The following is a 23,382-nucleotide window of genomic DNA, read 5'->3' as shown; positions in this document are numbered from 1 at the left end:
CCGCTCAGCAGCGAGCCTGCTTCCCCCCTCTCACTCTGCCTGCCTCTCTGCCTACTTGTGATCTCTGTCAAATAAATAAATAAAATCTTTAAAAAAAGAGTTTTGTATCTCTTTAAGCCTCTGTGAATTCCATATTGATGCATATATGCATATGTGAATTCTATATATGAATTGTGATCTTCGTTAAATTACATATGAAGCTTTATGTACTTCCTTTCTCACTTCTATATTCTATCAGAAATCTCTAAAATCACTGAAGTTCACCAAAGGCTTCATTTTTAATAACTTCGTAATATTTCTTAATATCAATTTACCATATTGATCTAATCATTTCCCTTTCATAAAGTTTAGTCCAAATTTGTCATAGTTATAAACAATTCAGAAATGTAGCCAATTCCAATCTTGGCTTGTTCTTCTCATGCTGACGCCCAAAGCATCATTTCAACACGCCCCGAGAAGCGGAGAAAGGATGTGAGACTTCACAGCGTGGAATCATGGCTGCGACGGTCACAGTGATCCCGTCCCTCATCACCATTGGCGGATATGGAGACAGACATTCAGATGGCTTGAAGAATGTCTCTGACGTCACACAGCTAACCCCTGGAAGAACTGTGTGAAGTAAGACCTGCTGGAAGGCTGGAGTCACCTGGTTTAGCAGTGGTGCAAAGCGGTTATGTCTCTTTGCTTCTTCCAACTGGACCTGGTCCTCTCTCAACCTGCGAAGCTCTCCCTTCTCTGCGCAGGCGTCCAGCTACCGGCAGCGCCCCCACGCAGAGCACGCATGCGCAGTCGCGCAGGTAAGAAACCCTCAGGGGCTTTGTGATTGAGGCGTCAGCAGTCCCAGTCAATAATCAGTTGTGGCAGAGAGGAAAACAGGTCTAATGGTCTTCTGCTGTCCCTGTAGCCGTTGCTGCCACATGGTGTCACTGTTGAAACACAGGCCGGCCAACTGCCCCAGAGCGGTCTCCTTTGTCCTGGAATTGGCCGTGGACCTCCCAACCTCAACACCCCGCCCCAAAACGCGCCTGGTGACCTGGGAGTCTGTTCCCATCCCGGGCTGCTCCACCTCAGCATCTTGGAGTCTCAAAGATCAAAGAACCTTTTCTGCTCTCCGATCAGCGTCACCTTCAGTCCCCTGGGTGGGAGACATTTTGTTCAGAGGAAATATGCACCTGGTTATGCACATGAATCAAGTTATATGAGGGGTTCACTATGTGAAATGTGTGTGTGTATTCAGGTCGTTGTGGTAGGGGAACAGGACTATTCCCATGGAATAGCAGACACGCCGCTGAGCTGCTTCTTAATAGGTTTCCCTTTAACCAATGGTAGAATGTTAATAGCCTTTGTCCCAGAAATCATTTGGAAATGGTCACTGGTCTGTGCTCAAGAGGGGGTGCCAGGTGCTCTCCTATGTTGTCATCTCTCAGATCTCTCGCATTCTTCTCTTCCTTCCCAAACTAGTATCAGTGTTACTTTTCCCTTTCTCCTGGGCATCTTGGGGACTTTCTCTTTCCTCCTCATGGATCTATGCTTGCAGAAGGTCTTTGTAGACAAGCTGAGAAAGCTTTTCTTGTCCTTTCCCCATTTATTTTTTCACTCTTATTTTGTAACATGACCCTGGGCTGCCTCCTTTGGACATGGGATCTCTCTGGATTTACTTTGGACTTGGTTTCTGATTTTCAGATCATTTAGGAAAACACCACTACTTCCTTCATTCGATTTTGTTTGTCCCTCTGATCTTTTGATTTTGACCCACCTGTCCCTGTTCACAGTGTGCAGATGATTACTGCTTTAGCGGAGCTAGTGTAACTAGTGATCTTCCCAGTCGATAATACTTGGGCATGTGTGGTGGTGTTTATTCTACAGGAGGCATCACACTACAATGTCTGGAGTCAAAACAGTTAAGGACATCTCCCCTCCCCACCACAGGAACTTTAACATCTTTAGTATCACCATAACATGGAGAATGTTTCTGCTGGACCAAAAGAGGGCAGAGAAGAAACCCTAATTTTTGCCTTGAGTGTCCAGATACAAAGAAGACATGCAGTCTTGCATGGCTCTACTCACAGGTAAGAACCACTGGTAACATTCATAGTGGCCAAAAAGAAAGAAACAGAGATCCCAGGGCAGGTCAAACTGGAAACGAAAAATACACAGAGAAGGTTACAGACCTGTCCAGCCCAGAGCTTGTTACTTTAGTGTGCCATTACAGATTCACTGTGAGTAATTAGCGTGCATAGTAAATTACCTGTTATTCTCATCAGATCCTGGGACATCTTAGCAAAATGTTTCCTTCCTGCCAGAATGAAAGACATCCCATCACCCATGCTCAGGATCCGGTTGCCTCTCGGACTTCTCTTGACCAATTGCCCTCTTGTCCTGTGTCTTCAATCCTTTGCTTGTTTTGATCTCCTTCCCATCAGCTTTTAACACATCCCAGTCTCTTCCACTTTAAAAAGATTTCTAGCACTTGCAGAATAATCTTTGCATTCTGAGAGGAGTGCCCTTTATCTGTAGTTAGACCACTGACCAAAGCCTACAAGAGTGACCTTGTCCTGGTGCCTGCCAAAAAAATTGCTTATGACCCAAATGGCCAATTGCAAGATCAATAATTGAAGTGTTTGAGGTCATAATGCAATGCTAGAATGCAAAGCCCCTCTGTCTCCAATCCTGTTTGCCTTGATTCCCTGTTTGCTTTGGTCATCCTCAGAAGTCCGAAGCTCTACAGACATTCATTACTGCCTGAAATCTCCTTTATGTTTCCTGTATACCCTTAATCTGTCCCAAGCTGCAAAATTCCCTTCCATTTCTGTCACTACTCTTTGACTGGCCATCTCCCGTCTATCTTAGTCAGCTTAAACTGATATAACAAAGTACCATAAATTGAGTGTTTAAACAATAGACATTTATATCTCTCAGTTCTAGAGCCTGGGGAATCCAAGATCAAGGTGCTGGTAGATTCTATTCCTGGTGAGAGCTTTCTTCCTGGCTTGTGGACAGCTGCCTTCTCACTGTGTCTTGCACAGAAGAGAGAATCAGCTCCAGTCCCTTCTTCTTAGAAAGGCACCAGTTCCATTGTGGGGGCCCCACTCTCCTAGCCTCCCTTAAACCTAATCACCTCCCAAAGTTCCCACCTCCAGATACCATCACATTGGGGATTAGGACATCAACATGAATTTTAGAGGGACAGGAACATTCCGTTTCTGGGCCCCCCATCCCTAATCCATTCCTTTTTTCATGCAAAATACATTAATTCCATCCTAACAGCTTGCCCCCCACAATCTTAACATACTTCAGCCTTAACTCTAGAGTGTAAAGTCTAAAGTCTAAATATAATCTAAATCAAAATGAGTGAGACCCAATGTATGATTCATCCTGAGGCAAATTTCTTTCCAGCTGTAAACCTATGAAACCAGGTAAGTCATGTACTTCCAAAATACAATGGTGGGACAGTCATGGGATACACATTTCCATTTCAAAAAGGAGAAATCGTGAAGAAGGAATGGGTGATGGGTCCTAAGCAAGTAAATATCATTAGATCTTAAGATTCAAGATGCTCTTTATTTCAGTGCTCTGCTTTCCGGACCCAGTGTGTGGAGGTCCTGCCTCTGTTGTTCTGCTGGGCAAGAGTCATATTCCCAAGGTTCCAGGTGATTGCCATCTTGCCTGTTGAAACCGAGACAATGGCCCTCTTCTCTGAAACTGAGGAGGCAGCTCTGATAGTGTCTGAATTACCTTTGGGGTCATTACTCCTCTGTCTCAAAGGGAATTAATTCTTATCAGAATGGTTCATAGATCTATAGGGCTAAGAAATCTGACATCTGACAGCCTTCCTCTAATTTGTTCCATATTCCTCTCAACCATCAAATCTTTTTTTTTTTTTTTTCATTCTTTCAACTACTGACTTCTACCAGATGTCTGGCAGGTCACTAAGGAAATTGCTTTCCCTAGAGCCTTCCAATCAGATGCACTATTTTTCTCTTCCTTGCACCACATATTTCTGAGTCACGTGGTGGGGCAGGTGTCCTTTTAATTCTCATCACCACTTCTGGATCATTGATCTCTTTTTCTTCCTTGCTATCTCCCTTCCTTCCTTCCTCCCCTCCCTTCCCCCCTCCTCCCCTCCCCTCCCTTCCCCTTCCCTTTCCTTCCTTCCTTCCTTCCTTCCTTCCTTCCTTCCTTCCTTCCTCTCCTTCCTCTCCTTCCTTCCTTCCTCCCTCCTCCTCCTTATCTATCTATCTATCTATCTATCTATCTATCTATCTATCTATCTCTCCAAAACTCCATGCTCACACTGTTGGAGTCTATCATGGTATCAGTCAGAGTACCAGCAAGGAAACAGATGGCACACTCAAAGTAGGAACATTCAAAGAAGGCTTTAAAAAGGGAGCATTCAGAAAAATACAAATAGGGCATAGAGAAACCACACAGAATAGTGCAGGAACCTGGTGCTAAAACCAGAGGCCACCTCAAAGGAGGAAGGAAGGAGTTATTATCAAAACCTGGAATGGGAGAATCTTGTAGGATTGTCTGTCTTGAATGATTGGTGACCTTCAGCCAAGGGACAGTCAGCCTCATCCAATCTGGGGAATAGATATCCAGGCCTCCTTGCCTCCAATCTCATGAGAGGCTCTCCAGTGGTCGAACAAGAAACCACAAGGCAAGGGATCCCTTGAAGTAATGCATCTGGGAGTGTCTGGGGGCACAGAACAAGTGCAGGGTTGATCTGATGGGCAGATACTCTCCAGCCAGTGTAATAATTCTCCTCTCTCCCTCTTTGCTTTCTACTGAGCTCCCGGCCACTCTCCCTCATTTGGTGAGAGCTTCCTCACTAGAGCTTTCTCCTTCTTCCTGACTCATACCATCCCTTCCAGTGACTTGGATATCCTGGGACATGTCCCATCCAGCATGCTGGCTTCTCAGTTCCTTGACCAATATTTCTCCCATCATCCTTTGCTTCCCTCCCCTGCTAGCCTTCCACTCCCATAGTCCAACCGAGAACTTGTCATTGGGAGAAACTGTACTGCCTTTGAAATCCTCAGTTTATCCCAATTCTGCAACACTTCCCTTCTTAACAGCTCATGGACATAGATAATCTTACTGTAAAAATTCTCATCGATTAATCATCTCCGGTTAATCTACCCCAATACTTTCTTACTATCTAACCCCTCTTTCCTGTTTTCATGATCTTCCTTATGCAACTCAGAGCCCGTGCCTTATCTGATTATTCCTCACTTGCATCCTCCTTAACCTTCTTTTTGCTCCTTCTGTCATTTTTGCCTGGTAAAACCCCAGTCTATGATGACTCAACATCCAACCACAAGTACTGTGCTTACATACAGACAGATGCTCATTGCAGGGGGAGAGAGATGCGGTCGGGCCAACTGGTTTCCCTTTAAAGAAATCATGCAAAATTCAAAAGGGACACTTGACTCTGACTGACAACTCAGCTGGATTTGTCTTATAAATTGCTTTCTGACTTCTTGGTTTAACTGTTTTGTTCTTTTTCTTCTCTCCATAAATTTCTCATTCCCTCTTCCTATACTTTCATTGCCACTCTTAACTTGGATTCACATTTTGCTTAAACATTGAAATCATTAGCTAGAAATTTCTCCATCTTTTCACTTCCAAGTCCCATCGCTTTTAGCTCTCTCATATCTTTTTTAAAAGATTTAGTTATTTATTTGGGGGCGGGAGGGAGAGAGAGAGAGAGGAAGCAAGCAGGGAGAATATAGAGGAGGAGGAGGAAGAGGAGAGAGAGAGAATCCACAAGCAGGCTCCATGCTGAGCATGAAGCTCCATGTGGGGCTTGATCCAAGACCCTGAAATCATGACCTGAGCCTAAAGCCAGAGTTGTCCGCTCAACCAACTGAGCCACCCAGGTGCCCCTCTCTCATATCCTTTGATTCTTGGATTCTTATACTCACCCTCCAGCTTTGTTTGCTTCTTCTTTTTCAACTGGACCATCCCACAGGGATATTAACAGTCTTTGGTACCTCCCATCTGAGGGTTCTAGAGCCACTCTTCTGACTTTCCCCTTCCTCCCACTCTCACTTGTTTCTCTATCTCCCTTCCTTTGTCTTGGCTCCCTACAGCCCACTTTATGGAAGTACGAGAGACTGTGGACTTTGAGAAATAAACTGAGGGTTTTGGAAGGGAGAGGGTAGAAGGATGGGTGAGCCTGGTGGTGGGTGTTAAGGAGGGCACGTATTGCATGAGCACTGGGTGTGGTGCATAAACAAGGAATCTTGGAACACTAAAAAAATAAAATAAAATTTTAAAAATTAAATAAAGATATAAAATAAATACATCTTTAAAAATATATTCAACTAATGGTAATGAAAAATGGAAGGATTTTATCATCTAAAATGTTTGTATTGGAAAAGAAGAAAGGCTGAAATTTTAATGAGCTAAAAGTCAGTCACAGAAATTCAGAGGAAGAGAGCTGTGATTACCATTAGACACACTGGGAGCTTCTGGGAGCTGCTCGGGTTCTTTTGATCTGTGAAATGAGTACAAGGGTGTGTACCTCATAATTCACAAAGCTATGCCAATTAAGTAGGTAACATTAAAAACTTATTCATACAAAGTGACTCATTATTTTCTCTTTTTATTCTTTTAGTATCTGCAAGATCTGTGGTGATAGTCCCTTCTTCATTTCCAATATTGCATGGGTGCTTGGGTATGTGTGTGCTTCTCCATTTATTTTGGGGGAGTAGGGTTTATCAGGTTTGTCAGTTTTTCAAAGCTTTGTTGATCTTGTTTAGCTTATAATTATATTTATTAGTTTATTTTTTTGTATTCCATCTTATTGATTTTGTTACTTCCCCACCCCAACCCTAGGTTATCTGGGCAATTTGCTATTCTTTAACTGAATTTCTGTTCACAGTCTCTCATACTTCATCTCCCTCTCTGATTTCCCCAAATTCACTTTTCCTTTCTTTCTCCTAATGTCCTCCATGTTATTCCTTATGTTCCACAAGTAAGTGAAACCATGTAATAATTGACTCTCTCTGCTGACTTATTTCACTCAGCATAATCTCCTCCAGTCCCATCCATGTTGATACAAAGTTGGATATTCATCCTTTCTGATGGAGGCAGCATAATACTCCATTGTATATATGACCATATTTTCTTTATCCATTTGTCTGTTGAAGGGGATCTTGGCTCTTTCCACAGTTTGGCGATTATGGCCATTGCTGCTATGAACATTGGGGTACATATGGCCCTTCTTCCCATGACATTCGTATCTTTGGGGTAAATACCCAATAGTGCAATTGCAGGGTCATAGGGTAGCTATTTTTAATTTCTTAAGGTATCTCCACACTGTTTTACAAAGTGTCTGCACCAACTTGCTCTCCCACCAACAGTGTAAGAGGGTTCCCCTTAGTCCACATCCTCTCCAACACTTATTGTTTCTTGTCTTATTAATTTTGGCCATTCTAACTGGTGTAAGGTGGTATCTCAATGTGGTTTTGGTTTGAATCTCCATGATGGCTAATGATGATGAACATTGTTTCACGTGTCTGTTAGCCATTTGTATGTCTTCTTTGGAGAAGTGTCTGTCCATGTCTTCTGCCCATTTTTTGATGTGATTATCTGTTTTTTGAGTGTTGAGTTTGAGGAGTTCTTTATAGATCTTGGACATCAGCCCTTTGTCTGTAGTGTCATTTGCGAATATCTTCCCCTATTCCATGGGTTGCCTCGTTGTTTTGTTGGCTGTTTCCTTTGCTGTGCAGAAGGCTTTTATCTTGATGAAGTCCCAAAAGTTCATTTTCGCTTTTGTTTTTACTTTAAAGAGAGAGAGAGTGTGTGTGCACAGAGGGGAGGAGGGGCAGAGAGGGAGAGAGAGAATTTTGAGCAGATGCCCTACTGAGCTGAGCATGGAGGCAGAGGTGAGGCTCCATCCCACCAAACCGAGATCATGACCTGAGCCAAAATCAAGAGTCCCAGGTTCAACCAGTTGAGCCATCCAGGTTCCCCCATCAGTTAAATATTTTTAATTTCCATTGTAAAGTCTTCTTTCACCATAGGTCACCTAAATATGTATTTCTAAATTCTAATATATGTGGATTATACTTATTTTGTTCTGTTTTATTTCTTGATTAATTACACTTTGATTAGTGAACATCCTGTGTACTCTTTCATGTCTTTGAAATTTGTTAAGACCTTCTTTGTGCCTCAGCATATGGCCAAATTTTATAAAGGTTTCAAATTTGCTTGAAAAGAAGATACAGTCATCATTGCTGGGTGCAGGGTTATATATTTATAGTTCTGTCTCCATTAGTTAATATTAATTATGCTGTTTAAATTTTATATATGCTTATTAATATTTTGTCTGTTGAGAGTGTTAAAATCTCCCATTATGATGGTGTGTTTCTCACTTCTCTTTGTAGATGCATAAATTTTTAATTTAATTTTAATTAATTAATTTTAAAAATACGTGTGTATATTTTTAAAAATTTCTGGAGCCACAATAACATGTATACACAAATGTAAAATTTTTTTATATTTCTGATAATTATACATTTTATCATAATGAAGAAAAACTTTCTTTTGCTTAATTTCTGCATGGTACATTTTTCTTGTTATTACTGCTTTTTTTCCTCTGATTTCTTACATTGCATGTCTCTTATGAATAATTTAAAGTTATTATCATTGTTATTGTTTTTTTAATCCAATCTGAAAGTCTTTGTCTCTATCTGAATCTTTTCATCTGCTTACACTTAATATAATTAGGAATATATTTGGGTTAAAATTCTCCCTTATTATATATATTCTATTTGTTGAACCCATTTTATGTGTCTTTTGTTTTTTCCTTTTTACTTCTTTTTGGACTGATAATTTTTATGATCATATTTTCCCACTATTTAAAGTCATACGCTATTTTTATTATTTAATTTTTACTCTGGAAGTTATAATATGCATTCTTAATTTATTAAAGTCCAGTGTTAAAACTAACCTCAAAACTATGGCTGTTATGTATTTTATTTCTCTTTGTATAGAAAATAAATCACAGAAGACATTATTGTCACTTGTTTTAGAGTGCTTATTTAGATTAAGTCTTTTACTTTTCACTTTATTTATTCTTTATTTCTTCTAGCATCTCTGACCTTCCATTATGTGTTCATTTTCTTTCTTCCTTGAGAATGTTGTTTGCTGTTGTCTTTAATTTAAAACATGCTCTGTGATTCTTAGCCTATCTTTGTCTGTCTGTGTAATGTGCTGCATAGATATTTCTTTCTAGTTCAAAGTCTTAAGTCTGGCTTGATCTGCTCTTAAACCTGTTCCTCTAGCTCCTAATTTCACTTGAATGTTTCAGTCATAGAATCCAGCATACTTTTATTTGTAGATCTTACGTCATTTCATATTTTCCAGTTCCCTGCTAAAATTTGCAAGCCTGGCTTTATCTCTTTTAGAAATAGTAAGTATATTTCTTTGACTTGATAAATTCTAACATTTTCCACCAAACCAAGCTCTGCTTCCTACCTGAGGATTAGACTTACCTATCTTGTGTGACCATGGGAGCAGAAGTGATGTCTGTCCCTTTTAGGCAGAAGTTTTTAGAGTCATGCTTCACAAGCTCTTCTTCCCTTTTGCTGTGGTTATTGGTGATGTTTCAGAGAGTGACTCTTCTTATCAGGCTGTAGCCCAGAGTAAGGACAACAATGATGGGGATCAGTGCCACCATCCCATCTGTGATGGACATAAAAATGGGGCACAGGAATAAACATTTGTTGTTTGAAGCCACTGAAATTCTAGGGTTGTGTACTCCTGCGGTGTAATCAAATGCATCTGATGGAAACAGAAATTGGAATCAGGATTGGAGTGCTATTTTAACAAACAACCTTAAATATGTGGCTTTGGTTTATGGGGTAAGCATTAGTTTGCAAGGAAACTGATAATGGAGGTTAGAAGGACAGTAATCCATGTTATGTAGTGGCAAATTACTTAGTAAAATGGTTGCCTGTGTTAACTTAGAAGGCAAATTATATGCCTAATCAATGTGTAGCTTTATGGGAAAACAAGTTTTTAGAAGCATGCATTGGCTATTGTTGACTGCATTTGAAAGTTTATTACAAGAAAGAGACAAGATCAGGACAATATCGGCTAATTTGCAAGCAAGAATGAAAAAGAATAGAGATCGTCTATATATTCAGGGACCTGTAGGTTGAAAAGAGAAGTACATGTCAGACTGAAGCTTCAAAAGATAAAATTGAGAAATTCCTGGAACGTCAGAGGCTAATGAAGACTCAGTCTTAAGGTAAGGACCAAGTAAAGAGCATGTTGATCACGCTGGTTGTTAAACTTTCTGAATAGATTAACATTCTCCGAGTAAATAGTTGGAGCAAATGGCTCAAGAAAAAGAGACTGTGTGTGGCTTTCCCACAGATGCCTTATGAGCACATGGTAGCTGCACTTACACTGGCTGTGGGGCATGGAACAAGAAAATGGATGGGAAGAAGATAGATAACAAGATGCCTAAGTTTTTGAGAGAATTATACAGCACAAAGAGGCATCAGCTTAGACTGATAGAGACTATGATTGATACTTAATAAGCCACATAGACACCTGCTGCTTAGTCATAGTTTGAAACCTAATCCCCAATGCGATGGCACTCGGAGGTGGGGCCTTTGGAAGGCAATTAGGTTGTAAGGACCGAGATCTCATGAGTGAGATCCATGCCCTTATAAAAGAGACTGGAGAGAGATCCCTTCCCCTTCTGGCTTGTGAAGAGGGCCCTCACCAGACACTGACTCTGCCAGTGCCTTGATCTTGGACTTCCCAGCCTCCACAACTGTGAGAAATAAGTTTCTGTTTATAGGCCGCCCAGTCTATGGTGTTCTGTTATAGTAGCCTGAACAGACTGAGACAGCGCCCATTCTTCCGTTGGAGGGAAGCTGGCTGAGAAGCTTGGCTCTCAAGGAAGGCATATTCTTCAATGCTCTCTCAAGTTGTGACCAAGGATGGTAAAGAAAAAAAGGAGGCCCTCTGCTGAGTTGAATCAAAGGGTGTGGAAAGCAGTGGGCTGGGAGGTCCTCCCGGAGAGCACAGCACATCCCACCCCTGGCATTTGAGCTCCTCATGGCATTTGCTCAGCGGGAGTTTAAATTTGCTAGTTCCTAGGGCCTTCTGTGTGTGTGTGTGTGTGTTTCTCAATTTCTCTCTCTTTTTTCCCTCTTTCGGCAAAAGCAAGTACACCAGTGTTATCCTTTCCCACTATCTTCTGGGAGTATGAGAAGCAGATACTTTGTCTCTTTTAGTTCCTGAGTCTCCAGATCAAGAAAAGCCTCATCTCCCTATGCGGTAGAAACTATTGTGTGTCGCTCGGAGAGCCTGGCTTTGAGCAGTGATTGGATGGAACTTTTAAGTCTTCTCTGGCGAGGGTTGAGTATATCAGCCTGGAGAAAGGAGAGAAAGACAGATGTTTGGTGTTGGGCAGGGCAAACCTGAAACATTGTGTTCCTAATGACCAGTCTCTGGTTTCCCATCTTGTGGGAGGGTTATATTTCACTACACTGTCAAACGGTTGTGGTCAGAAGACCAGTTGTGGTCAGAAGAATTGCAACAGGGCCATGGAAGCACAAGTCATGTGTCTCGTTTCCAAAAGGAAGCTTCTAAAGCCAGTACGTGCTTTTCCACACTCTTTCTTTTCCTGCCACAGTTACTGGAAATGTTCCAGATAGCAACAACCCTGCCATACTAGGCAAGTTTTCAGGGTCACGTACTGCATCAGGGATCTAATGTGCAGTGTCCTGTGCATCACCGCAGCTTGTGAGAACGGGGAATGCTCTGGAATTTGGTTTGGACGGTGGGCCTGGCAGGTGCTACAGGGAGGCAGCAGCCATTAGGCATAATGAGGGAGAATAGAGAGGGGAGAGAAATAAAGATCTAAACAGAATCTTCCTGCCCACCTTCTAAAAGCCTAAATTCCAACACACACTTGAATCGTACGCTAAGAAAACCACTAACAAAATCAACAGTCAGAATGTGAATTTAACCCACGTGACATTTACTTCATAGGACGATATGACAGAGACTTCAATGTGAGTATTCTTAAGATGCTTTAATAGAGAAATAAAAACACAGCTTACATCAAACACGCACAAGAAATCATAAGCCAAACACACAAAGTAAGAAAGGATCAATATTTTCCACGTTAGAATTTCTAGGAAAAGAGAAGAAGAGAATGGCAAAGAGTAAATATTTGAAGAGTAAAGAATTTTGGAATTCAGGAAGAGGGTACACTGCATAAAATAGCCTCAATAGAGATAAATCTACCCATAAACGCATCACAGAATAACTACAGATCATCAGAGAAATAGAAAAATCTTAAGAGTGATCAGAGAGTGAAAATCAGCCATGCACCAGGTCCTATGGAAGTCTCAACACACCATATTCTCTAAACACATCACTTTTAAATGAGAATAATGATAAAAAGAAAATAGTACAGGAACCAAGGACAGAAAGATAATAAAAAAGAAATTTTAATAGATGAACAAGTAAAAGACAGAGTTTATAGATTATTGGGATAAGTGAATAGCAGATAAATGAATACCTTGAAATAAAAATGCACTTAATGATGTTTTCCCCGAAGAGTCTAGTTTAAACGTAAAACTATAACATTGCAGAGTGCAAAGGGTCAGTGAAGCATTTTGCTCATGACTTGCTGGTGAACTTGCTCATTTTCCATAATTCCAACGTGGACAAAGGTGGTGGAGAAGAGGTAAGAGAAATGGTGTGTTGGTCTTGGAAAAACTATTTAAACGCCAAACCTGATAGGATTTTACTCAGCCCCATTTTGTGGAAATGGTCCCAACCTGTTCCATATCCTTATTTCCCTGAAGCCAGTGTTTTCAAAAACCCACAAAATCCGTTTCTGCAGGCAACACTGTGTCACTTAGTTACTTTTCAGAAGAATGTGATAAAAATGGTTAATTTAGGAAAAATCAAACTCAAATAGTTTTGTGTATGTGTGTGTTCATGCAAGTAACATGTTGGAGGGAGAGGGGGAGAGAGGGAGAGAGAAAGAACTAACTGAGATGGTTGGAATTTTTTTTTTTTTAAGATTTTATTTATTTATTTGACAGAGCACAAGCAGGAGGAGCGAGCGAGCGAGAGAGAGAGAGAGAGAGAGAGAGAGAGAGAAGCAGGCTCTCCACTGAGCAGGGAGTCCAATGCAGGGCTCTATGCCAGGACCCTGGGATCATGACCTCAGTGGAAGGCAGATGCTAAATAACTGAGCCACTCAGGCCGCCGATGGTTGGAATTTTTAAACATTTATTGGTCGGTCTCACGTTAGACAGAGCTGAAATGTTTTAGGGGTGCAGATTTTCTCACAGACATAGAGGCTGGCCGAATTTCTGATGAATTGGCTGGTTAAATGCTGGAGATAAAATCGGTAGGCATGCATGATACAGATTGGCAAATATTTTGTAAATAAATAGAACTATTAATCCTCAAATACATTAGATACAGACCAGCGGTCCAGTCAGCTTCTGATCGACTTCTATTCAATGCTGACTTTTGTATATTTTAGATATATATTCTTCCTGTGCAGAAATGAACACATAACAAATTGGAGAGACGGGGTGCTTGAGAATAGATTTTGGTACAAAGACGTCAATAAAGCCAGTGATTGACGGGTTTTAAAGAACAACAAAATTCCTCAGAATATCATCAGGCTCATTATCGTCTGGGCTAACCAACTAAAGAAGGGTGGCAAATGAGCCAAGATCTAAATTTCAAACTTCCTACTGTATTCAAAACTTAACCATTCCTTCTGAATCTATCTTCTGTGATCAATCTATGTGCAACATTCTCTTCTTTAGAGAAGAGTCTCCTTGGTCTCATGGGAACTTCTCGTGGGTCTCCTTTGTCTTTGTATGTCCTAGGCAGGAAAGCCAAGAATCAAGAGCTCTGTGCGAATCGGGGGGGAAAAAACACACACACACACAAAAAAACAGAAAAAATGCCTCTCTTTAAGGCAGACCATCAGAAAAAGCATAGCTTCTGGGTTGGCCAATTAGAAAAATGCACTATGCCTGGAAGACCAATGAGAAAAAGTCAGCCCCAGGGTGAACCAATGCGAAAAAGATGTAGGCTGATGTCTCGGCACTAGCTCGACCAATGGAATGCGGCTTGCATTTTAGTCCAGACACACGCTTCCACATTGAGGTGCCCCTGAAGTTTCAGCGTTCAAGAAATACATGGTCACGTTTCTCTGTAACTAGTGGTGTTTTTTTCCTACAGCATGGGAAATAAAACTAGAATATTGTTGATGGTGTGTTTTTTTCCCCATTTTATTTTTCTCTCAAATTCAAGCTGAGATTTTGATGCCTGCTGGTGCTGCTGTAAATATGATGTTTGTATATTTTTATTGCAATTTTATCCAAGTCATAAATTCCTGAAATAAAACCTAAACCACTGGCCTGGATATGCTTGTTGAATTACTTGTGCATTTTTTATTGCCATGTTGATCTTAAAAAAACAAAGTTAATGCTAAGTAATAATTATCTTGAGCCATTATACATATGTGTATATATTCTATTATTTATGTCATTCAGACAAGTAATAAAGTATAAGTGCATTACTGTCCAGATGCCAAAAATACATTAAACCAAATTAATGTTCAAACACAGTATTTTAAACATTTTTCACACCTGCATGGACAGCAATTCAATTATGTGCATTTAAATCTGCAATATTATAAATGTTCATGAAAATGTCTGTTGATGTGAACAAAGAAATGGGGTGTTTTTCTCATAGTGTAATCTTTAGAATCTACATTTTTGTGGAAATCACATGTTTGGGATAATTAAATATGTACACATCGAGGTTATTAGTATGCTGTAGTAAGCAAGTTAAGTAGTTTCAATCTTTGACCTCTAGAAATTTATGGTCCAACAAACTTGTGCCATTTATTTTTTGGAGTGTAAATCCTCTGAGTTGGCATTTTTCTTCATTTACTCTGCAATCTAAACATTAGTATATATGACACATTTTTTCAAGTTGTAATTTTTACATTGATTTTGGTAAATTGCTTTATAAAAGACATATTTTAACTTAATGACAGGGAAATTGGGTTTAGAAGTAATATAATCCCATGCATTTCTTCTAGAAGACTTGAAGTTGATTTTATGAATCTCTTTTCTGGGGGAAACATAAGAAATAAGCCCAACTAAGTCATATTCATTCAGTTCAAAGTGGTCTTTGGAAGTCCATGTTTGGTAGGGCACTCAGTAAATACTTTTAGAAAGAAATAATCTCTCTGTTCATATAGGTTATATTTTTAATGATGTGTAATAAAACATCCTGGATCAAAGTTCTTATTGTCATGCCGGGTATTTAGATGTCAAATAAACTATTACAAACTCAATAAAAATTCTTTATCAACAGGTACCAGTTACCTGTAATGGTTTGGAATGTAGGCAGATTAAATACAGTGTCTCCATCCAGGATAAATCCGGAAAACTGAAGACATTTGTTGTATTCTGATTTCAAAGTGTCTTAATATGTGAATTGGGGATTTAGGACTGTTGGAAAAGCTAGGAACGAAACTCAAGTCTACTATCATGCATTATTTCAGCCCGACGGGCTGAAAGCAGAAACTGAAGAATTGACTGGGATGATTCTTAGGAGAGCTATGGTTCTTAGGAGCCACGAAGAAACCACCATGAGTCTTGCACTGCCTGTCAACTGTCTTCAGAGAATTGGCGTTTTCATTTCTGCTTCCAGGTCTCATTTTGAAGCCCTTTCATTGGAGAGAACTAACCTGGAGCCACACAGAAAAGGTACTTTCAGAAGGGGTTCCTGGCTTCTCCTGGCAAGCTTGGATTGTGGCATTGGCAGTGGCTGAGTTGACCGTAGGTAGTTCATCATGCAGAGGGATATATGTCCGCTTTTCAGGCATGTATTCCATAATGTTAATTCATATTCCCCACTTACACAAATTTTAGAAAATGAACTATTGTCCGGGATAAATAACATTCTGTATTTCTGAAAATATAAGTCTCTTCCCGAATTGAGAAAGTTGAGTGGGCAAATTTCTCCTGTAAATGAAAAGTGATATATCCAAAGTCGTCCTATTCAAGAGTTCTAGAGATAAGGAATAGGATCCTGCTTACAGAAGATGTAGTTTTCCTTGAGAACACTTCAGATCATAAACGGCGATGGTTTTCACCTGGAGCGTACTTTCCTAGAAGAAGGCATAACAAAATTTTGGGTTAGTGGGGGAGAAAGTAGAGTGTAGTTTGAAGTCGTCTGTAAAGAAGTTGCCATTGCTTTGATTTGGTTTTAATAAAGATATTTAATTCATACTGAAATTAAATCACACTAAAGAGGATTTAATGTTTTTAAGTAAGAAGCATCGTTGTAAGGGTCTAGAGACGTTGATATGACAGCACATTTGTAGAACCCTTCCAGTCATTTGCGGGCAATCCTGTTAATTCCCATCTGCCTCAGGTGCAAAGAAGGGTCCCTAGACACTCACTGAGGCTGTATAAGAAATTGGGGCTTTACTGCCAGGCATACTTAACCTATATGGGCTGAGACACAGTTCCTTTAGATGAGAAATGAAGCTTTGTGGCATTTTGCCAAGAGAAACACATACTTCTGAGGACTCAGGGGAATTCACCTGCATTTGCCTGTGTCTCTTGGCAGGTTCTTCACTGCTTTAGGATTATACTCTTTGAACGTAATAGGAACAAAGATGGGGACTTTTCTCATATTATTTTCTAGTATTTGGGGGTTTTATGAGGTGATAATTAATCCTGCCTCTTTTCTCTACTTCTGAGTTCAAATTCACTTAGGGAATGTGGCCACACAAGTTAGAAAGATAGTAATAAATATTAGTTTTATTACTGATGAGGTTGTTTGGGGGAATGAAACTTAACCTCTCGACAATAATTGGTTTCACCAAATATTACCTCCCCATCTGGAAACTTCAAGGAACTCTCAAGGAAGAGTTTGCTTCTAGAGAGTAGGCACATTGGCCCAGAACCCTTGCTTTCTCTCTTAACCCTTATTGGTTTGAGTTTTTACAGAGGATGTTGTATAAGTAGTTTATTTGAGAGAAAATAGAGCAGATGAGTGGGGAATGGATATGGGGAAGGGGAGAGGGCCAATTATGTGCCGATAAACCAGCCATCCCAGTGCGAGACTGTCTTGATCCCTTAGGGAAAGTCTGGGAAAAGATGGAAAACACTTGCCTCATCATTATCCCTCCAAGAGGTAAGGGAGCTGGCTGTTTTGTCATTGAGAAATTCTCCTAGGGAGTGTTCATTCCCAGGTTTCTCTGTGAGTACCTGGAGAGCGGGCCCTTCCATGGTTGAAGGAAAAAAATCCCTCAGGTACAGAGATGGAGATTCGGGAAGCTGGAAATCAATAAGGCAGAATGAAAGCCATCTATATGGGGGCACTGATGACGTTTGCTCCAAGCCCCCTGAGGAGTACAGAGAGAGACCAGTCTTCAGACCTGCTTCTAGAAGACAGGCTGTGGGCTCCAAGGCTGACCCAGTGTTTCCCACAGAGAAGAGCTGAAGGAGAGGGGTCTGAAAACTTTTTGCAGATAGATCTGAAGAAAGAGAGAAGAAAGAGCTAAGCCACTCAAGTCATTCCTTCATTATTAAGAAATTGGGAGGAGGCAGAGAGAAGGACTGGAGTTGCCTTTCCAGGCTGTTCCCTCTAGGAGAGAGGAGCAGAGGTTTTGTATGCCGTGAATCAATGTGGGTACATAGGGAGAGGGGAAATGGTACTAATGAGTGGTACAGTGATGCAGAATTTAGAATTACCCCTTAAAAAGTGATGATAATCCTTAACAGAAACAATAGAGAAGGAATAATGTGCAAACTACAAAAGGAACCATGTTTTTGAAAAAGGCTTACAAGGTAAATATAGACATGGAGGTCCTCATGTACACACTGGTCTTCTTTTTTTCTTTCTGACCTACTCTTTCTTCCAGTCCCTCTGCCCTCTGTCTTTCTTCTCCTTTCAGTGATCAAAGCTTTATTGTTATGGTCATAAGCTCCAAACTGTCATAGGTTACTGTCTGATGGGCTGGGAGCAGGGCAGAGAAGGAGACAAAGGAAGTAAGATCTGACAATGGGATGTTTGCCCTGGTGGTGAGGATAAGCAGGAGAGTTTATAAAAGGCAGCTAAGAGATCAGTAGCTGCTTTGGTGAATGGAAAGGAGAGTCACAGGCTGTGAATAAAGCAATAGGTTATAAGTGATGTACTTGGTGTTCTTTATCCTTTTAACATAAGTAACCCAAATATAAGTGTGTTGTTATTAATTGCAGACCAGTCCCTAAGAGAGTAGAGAGAATAAACTGCTGTGATAAATTCACACAAAATACAGTGGCTCAAACAAAATAAAAGTTTCTTTCTCTGTCATCTAAAGTGCAGAGGTTAACTGGGCAGTCAAGGACAGGTTGGCTGCTCTGACCATTTCTTCTATCTCGGTACTTCAATCCTGGGGTGTGTACCTGTCTGGGCTGTCAAAGCTGCTCACACAATTCCTTTCAGCTCACAGAGAGGATAAAAGGGAAAAATGAAGACAAGTGATTTCCTTTGAAGAATGTGACCAGGAAGTCTTCTTCTGTTCAAATCTCATTGGTCAGAATCCAGTCACATGACCACAACGTTGCTGTGATGGAGATGGGGAATTCTCTTCTCTACCTGGGTATCCATGTGCTTTCCCAAATTGTGGTGGGGACTGGGGTTTTATTATTAAAAGAAAGAATGACATAGAAAAGTAACTCCTGGGAATAATTAGAAAAAAGCATGCTCAGACAGTTATGAAGACTTTTGATTCCTAATCTTATGAAAGTTCACGTTTTATATTAAAATAAAATGTATATTGTGTTCTGAAATTCTAGTCATTATACTTATCTTTAGGTTAGTTAACTATGATGTGCTGTAGATATCTTTAATTTTTAGATGACCTTGATAGTGACTAATGGGTTTATTTTATCTCAGCGTAAAGAAAAACAGTCTTTTCTATCTATATATACTACAAATTTTACTGCTATTTCTTGTAGTTATGATGAAGCTTTCCTCATTTTAGCTTTACTTACATGTGTTCTAAAGCTTGCATTTTTTTTCTAATAGTTCTAATTTTTTTTTGTCTAATAGTGATTTGTAGCATGGCAAAACATAAGTAACAGTACTGATAGTCTTCCAAAACATGGTCTTAAATAATGGTCTGGACTCAGGTCTCTGTAAGTATCTTCAGATCATCCCTAAGCTGGCAGTCCCCAGAAACGTATGTTGATTCTTGGACTACTTGTGGTCTTCTTTATTATGTAGCTGTAGAGCTGGTTTAATATTATGGGTTAGCCTGCAAAATGGAGTCCTATAAGAAAACTTTCACGGGCGGAGGGCGGGGGTCAATGCTCAAAAAATAATGGTTGAATAATTGAATTGGGTGCCTCAGAGGTCATCATAAGTTGCCAAGTCCTTCGGAACCAGGGTTAGGCCATCTTTTCCAGACAAAAACATTTGGTATTTTTTGTTTGTTTGTTTAATAATATTAATAATAGCCTATGTAACATAAGTACATAATGTGTCAATAAATATAGAAAGGAACTATAGAAATCTCATACATTGTACTAAAAGATTTATTTTTCATTTAAATGGCATAAAAAGATGAGACGCAATAACACAGTGCCTGGCATAATAGATTCTCAGTAAATAGTAGTCACAGTTAATGACCTTTTATGTTGTTCCTTAGGTGATAGGACAAAGATGCAATAAATTTTCCATCAATATATGGGAAAACAAACCACAGCTTTCTGGCAGTAAATCTTTTTTTGAGGAGGGATCAAATTCATGGTTATAATGTAAAGAAGAGGGTCCAATTTGGAAATGCAAGAAGAACCAGTATGAGAAGTGTTCTTTCTACACAAACTTAGCATGTAAACATTTTTAATAATTACAGAACATCTCCCCAGATTTTACTCTACTTGTGAAATACCTCAGGGAACTCAGCAAACTTTTATAGAACCTTAGAGCTATGTGAACTCAGAAGAACTTGATGGGAGAATATTTTTGACTCAATTGTTTCTCTGGCCTCCATCCATATTGGGATATTCTAGAACCAGGAGAGGACACCAGAATGTTATAGAAGCAGCATACGGTATTTGTCCCCGATTGATTAAAATAAAAAATGCTTTCTTAATTTTTGGCAATGCTATCCCATTTTTCCCCTTTCAAAAAGGAATTCTGTTCTTCATTTTTTTTTTCAGACTGCTTGTCCTAAGTCACTTGGCATTAAATTTTTAGACTCTTCGTATTCTCTTTTTCTTTACTTCCCAAACTTTATTTAGACTGCCGTTAATTTCGGTAGTTTCCTTGGGCTTTATGACATGACTCTTTTGGCACACTGAGGGCATCACTATTTAACTTTCCAGTTTCATATCATTAATAGAACTTATTCATTTTAGATTCTTTTTCTATCTTATCTAAAATTGACTAATGTTTCCCAAAAGGGTTTTGGGTATTGGATACAAATTTTGACGTCTCATCTCAGATATTAAAAAAAACTCGCAGTGGGAAAGTTATTACCTTTTTATTTTTTGATAACTGCTAATCAAAGTGTTAATTTTTTTAAAATCAATTTCTTGACTCAATCCTCAACAACAAATCAACAGCTCTTTGTTTATAAGATAGTTTGAGATCTCATGCAGTAGAGGCATTTTGAGATTTTATTTTATTTTATTTTATTTTTGGAATTAAAATGGAGCTTCAAAGAACATATTTTTTGTTTTTTAAAATATTTAATTAATTAATTTATTTGAGAGAGAGAGAGAGAGAAATAAGCAGGGGGAGAAGGAGAGGCAGACTCCCCACTGAGCATGGAGCCTGATGTGGGGCTTGATCCCAGGACCCTGAGATCATGACCTGAGCCAAAGGCAGTTGCTTATCTGACTGAGCCACCCACACACCCCTAAGAACTTATTTTTAAATTAGTTAAAAATCTTATATCAGTTTTCCATAAAATGGAAATAAATTGGCATAACTTTAATCCATTTACTTAATAAGAGTGAGAGAGGTCAATTTTACTTTTCTGAAATGCTCAGGTCACAAATGTGTTGAAATGCTAACATTTGTTAATTTGAGAACCGTGAGTACGCTGGAGTTTGTGATATTATTCTTTGTAATAGTTGCTATATCTTATACATTGTATTTTTCCCCAAATAAGACAAAATCTTTAGTTCTGTCTTAAATCTTTTGATTTCCTGAGGAAGAAGGAAGCTGGGTTGTATCCTGGGGAAGCAGAAAATTTGCCTGTTTGGTTAGGTTAGATGGTGGTGGGGGGTGACACGGTTGTATGTTAGTGTAGATGAGAAGGGAATGAAGGTGAATTTAATGCTAGCTCAATAATGGGCACAGAAACAAGCAATGAATTAGGGTGTAATCTAAGCAGAGTGTTTTCTGTTCAAAACAATTATTTGAGGATAATGGATTGTCTGTCTAAAAAAGGTGTTAACTTTTCTCATATGACCCTCTCCACCAAAATATAGTTTGCCACCTAGATTTTAGTGGTTATCTTTTTAAAAGGCTGTTTCTGTAAGTACATATTTGTCCTATGCCTAGTCTTCTTACATTTTTCAAACAGCACTTTAAGTAGAATTCAAATAATAAGAACTAAAGAAACTTGAGTTTTCCTTCATGTTTTAGAGGCTTTCTATGCTGTTTTTTGCTAATGTAAGTGAGGTAGAACTCATTTGGGCTGTGAGGGGTGGTCATAAAGTACTGTTCCTCTTCAATCCCCTTCCCTCTCACATATTTTCCAAGGCTTACTAATTATAATTGTTCATTTTCCTTTTCAAAATCCACTTTTCACTCTTGTTAGGTGGCTCCAGGAGCAAGCAGCCCACCGACTCATTCTGGGCAGAGGAGGGAGAGGGTCCAGGGCTGGGGCTGGGGCTGGGGCTGGGTGCGGGCGGTGGGGGACTTCCAGGGGGAAAGTAGCGGAGAGACTGCAGTGACACTGCCCTCCCCGGGCGGGTTGAAGCATCTCACTGGTGACGGGTCTGAAAGCACGTGGCTACGTCATGGAAAGCCAGTCTTTTCAATGCAAACTTCAACTCCTCCTCCTCCTCCCTCTAATGCCTGTAACTCACATCCGAGGCTGGGCGAGGAATCCGGAGGGGAGATTTTCCTCATGCTCGCCGTTGTTGGAAACTGGGAGAGTGACGGGAAGGAGGAAGGGGATCTGTGGCGCTCTCTACCTACTACCAGCCTGACAAGGGGAGGGGGCACCTGGATTTGCATCTTTTCTTCGTGGTGATTGAGAACTGCAGGTTCAATCCGATCCCACTGAGCACTGGCGATTGATTATAAAAAAAAAAAAAACGACACTGGGAGAAGGGAGGCTCTGTCTTCGGCGGTTAGACTCGATTTCGGAGGTGGTATTGGTGTGTGTGTGTGTGCTGGTGGTTTTTTTTTTTTTCCCTTTTTTTTTCTTCTTTCTTTCTTTCTTTTTCCTTTTTTTTTTTTCCTTCTCTCCTAGGGGCTACACAATGGCAGTCTTCTCTCAGTGAGATGAATCCTGCTTTGCCTTCTGCAGACCCACCCATCCTCATAGCGATCAAGTAAAAGGCTATGGTTTTCTCTTTGGGGATCTTTTGTGCATTACTGTTCTCTCTGATTAGTTCTGGTCTCTGTTGGGATTTCTTTGCTTTTTTGTTTGGCTTCATGCTGAAAAAGGATTTTTTTCCCAACCCTTTGGTAATAATCCAGTGGTGATCGAGGGGGATAAATCATTCACCCTGGCCGAAAAAAAACAATCACTGAGAAGTCTCAAAGAAATATACCACGTGAGGGGAAAAAACTGGGAGAAGATCCGGAATATTATCGTTTTTCCTATGGTAAAACCGGTGCCCCTCTTCAGGAGAACTGATTTCAAATTATTATTATGCAACCACAAGGATCTCTTCTTTCTCAGGGTGTCTAAGCTGCTGGATTGCTTTTCGCCCAAATCAATGTGGTTTCTTTGGAACATTTTCAGCAAAGGAACGCATATGCTGCAGTGTCTTTGTGGCAAGAGTCTTAAGAAAAACAAGAACCCAACTGGTAAGCAAAACATGCATCATGTTATGTTTTTCCTCATAATAACCTGTCTGTTGCTCATTGAGCTATATCTGCAGTTCTGCTATGCAGGAAGGCAGGGGAAACAGAAAAGGAACCAGGACAGTGTTGCATATAGAGGTGTTGATGGATAAACAGGTAACAGCTGGATGGGTGTCTCTGAGCCGGAAAACCATTATCAGCATCTCTTGGCTGTGACACAATCCATCACTAGGAGGGAGGAGGAAACTTTTTTTTTTTTTTTTTTTTAATGTATTTGGTTACCTATGTTTGGTGGAATATTGAAGG

The 23,382-nt window shown here is 40.0% G+C and overlaps 1 protein-coding gene across 2 annotated transcripts in view; it reads left to right on the top strand.

Annotated features, from left to right (window-relative positions):
- Positions 1-22,493: 22,493 nt before the first annotated feature.
- Positions 22,494-23,382, top strand: part of LOC111147058 (fibroblast growth factor 14) — a 619,485-nt gene continuing 618,596 nt past the window's right edge. Inside the window, exon 1 of one of the 2 annotated variants that reach the window (XM_022502930.1) lies at positions 22,494-23,079. In XM_022502930.1, coding sequence (XP_022358638.1) covers positions 22,872-23,079 — 208 coding nt within the window. In that variant the 5' untranslated portion in view covers positions 22,494-22,871. The remainder of the gene's footprint in view (positions 23,080-23,382) is intronic. The other variant, XM_022502929.1, reaches the window with a different exon arrangement.

The sequence above is a fragment of the Enhydra lutris genome, unplaced genomic scaffold (assembly GCF_002288905.1).
Source record: "Enhydra lutris kenyoni isolate GAN:26980312 unplaced genomic scaffold, ASM228890v2 scaffoldscaffold15, whole genome shotgun sequence".
Classification (NCBI taxonomy): domain Eukaryota; kingdom Metazoa; phylum Chordata; class Mammalia; order Carnivora; family Mustelidae; genus Enhydra; species Enhydra lutris.
Note: the sequence above shows the minus strand (reverse complement) of the source record. Positions and strands in the feature narration are given on the sequence as shown.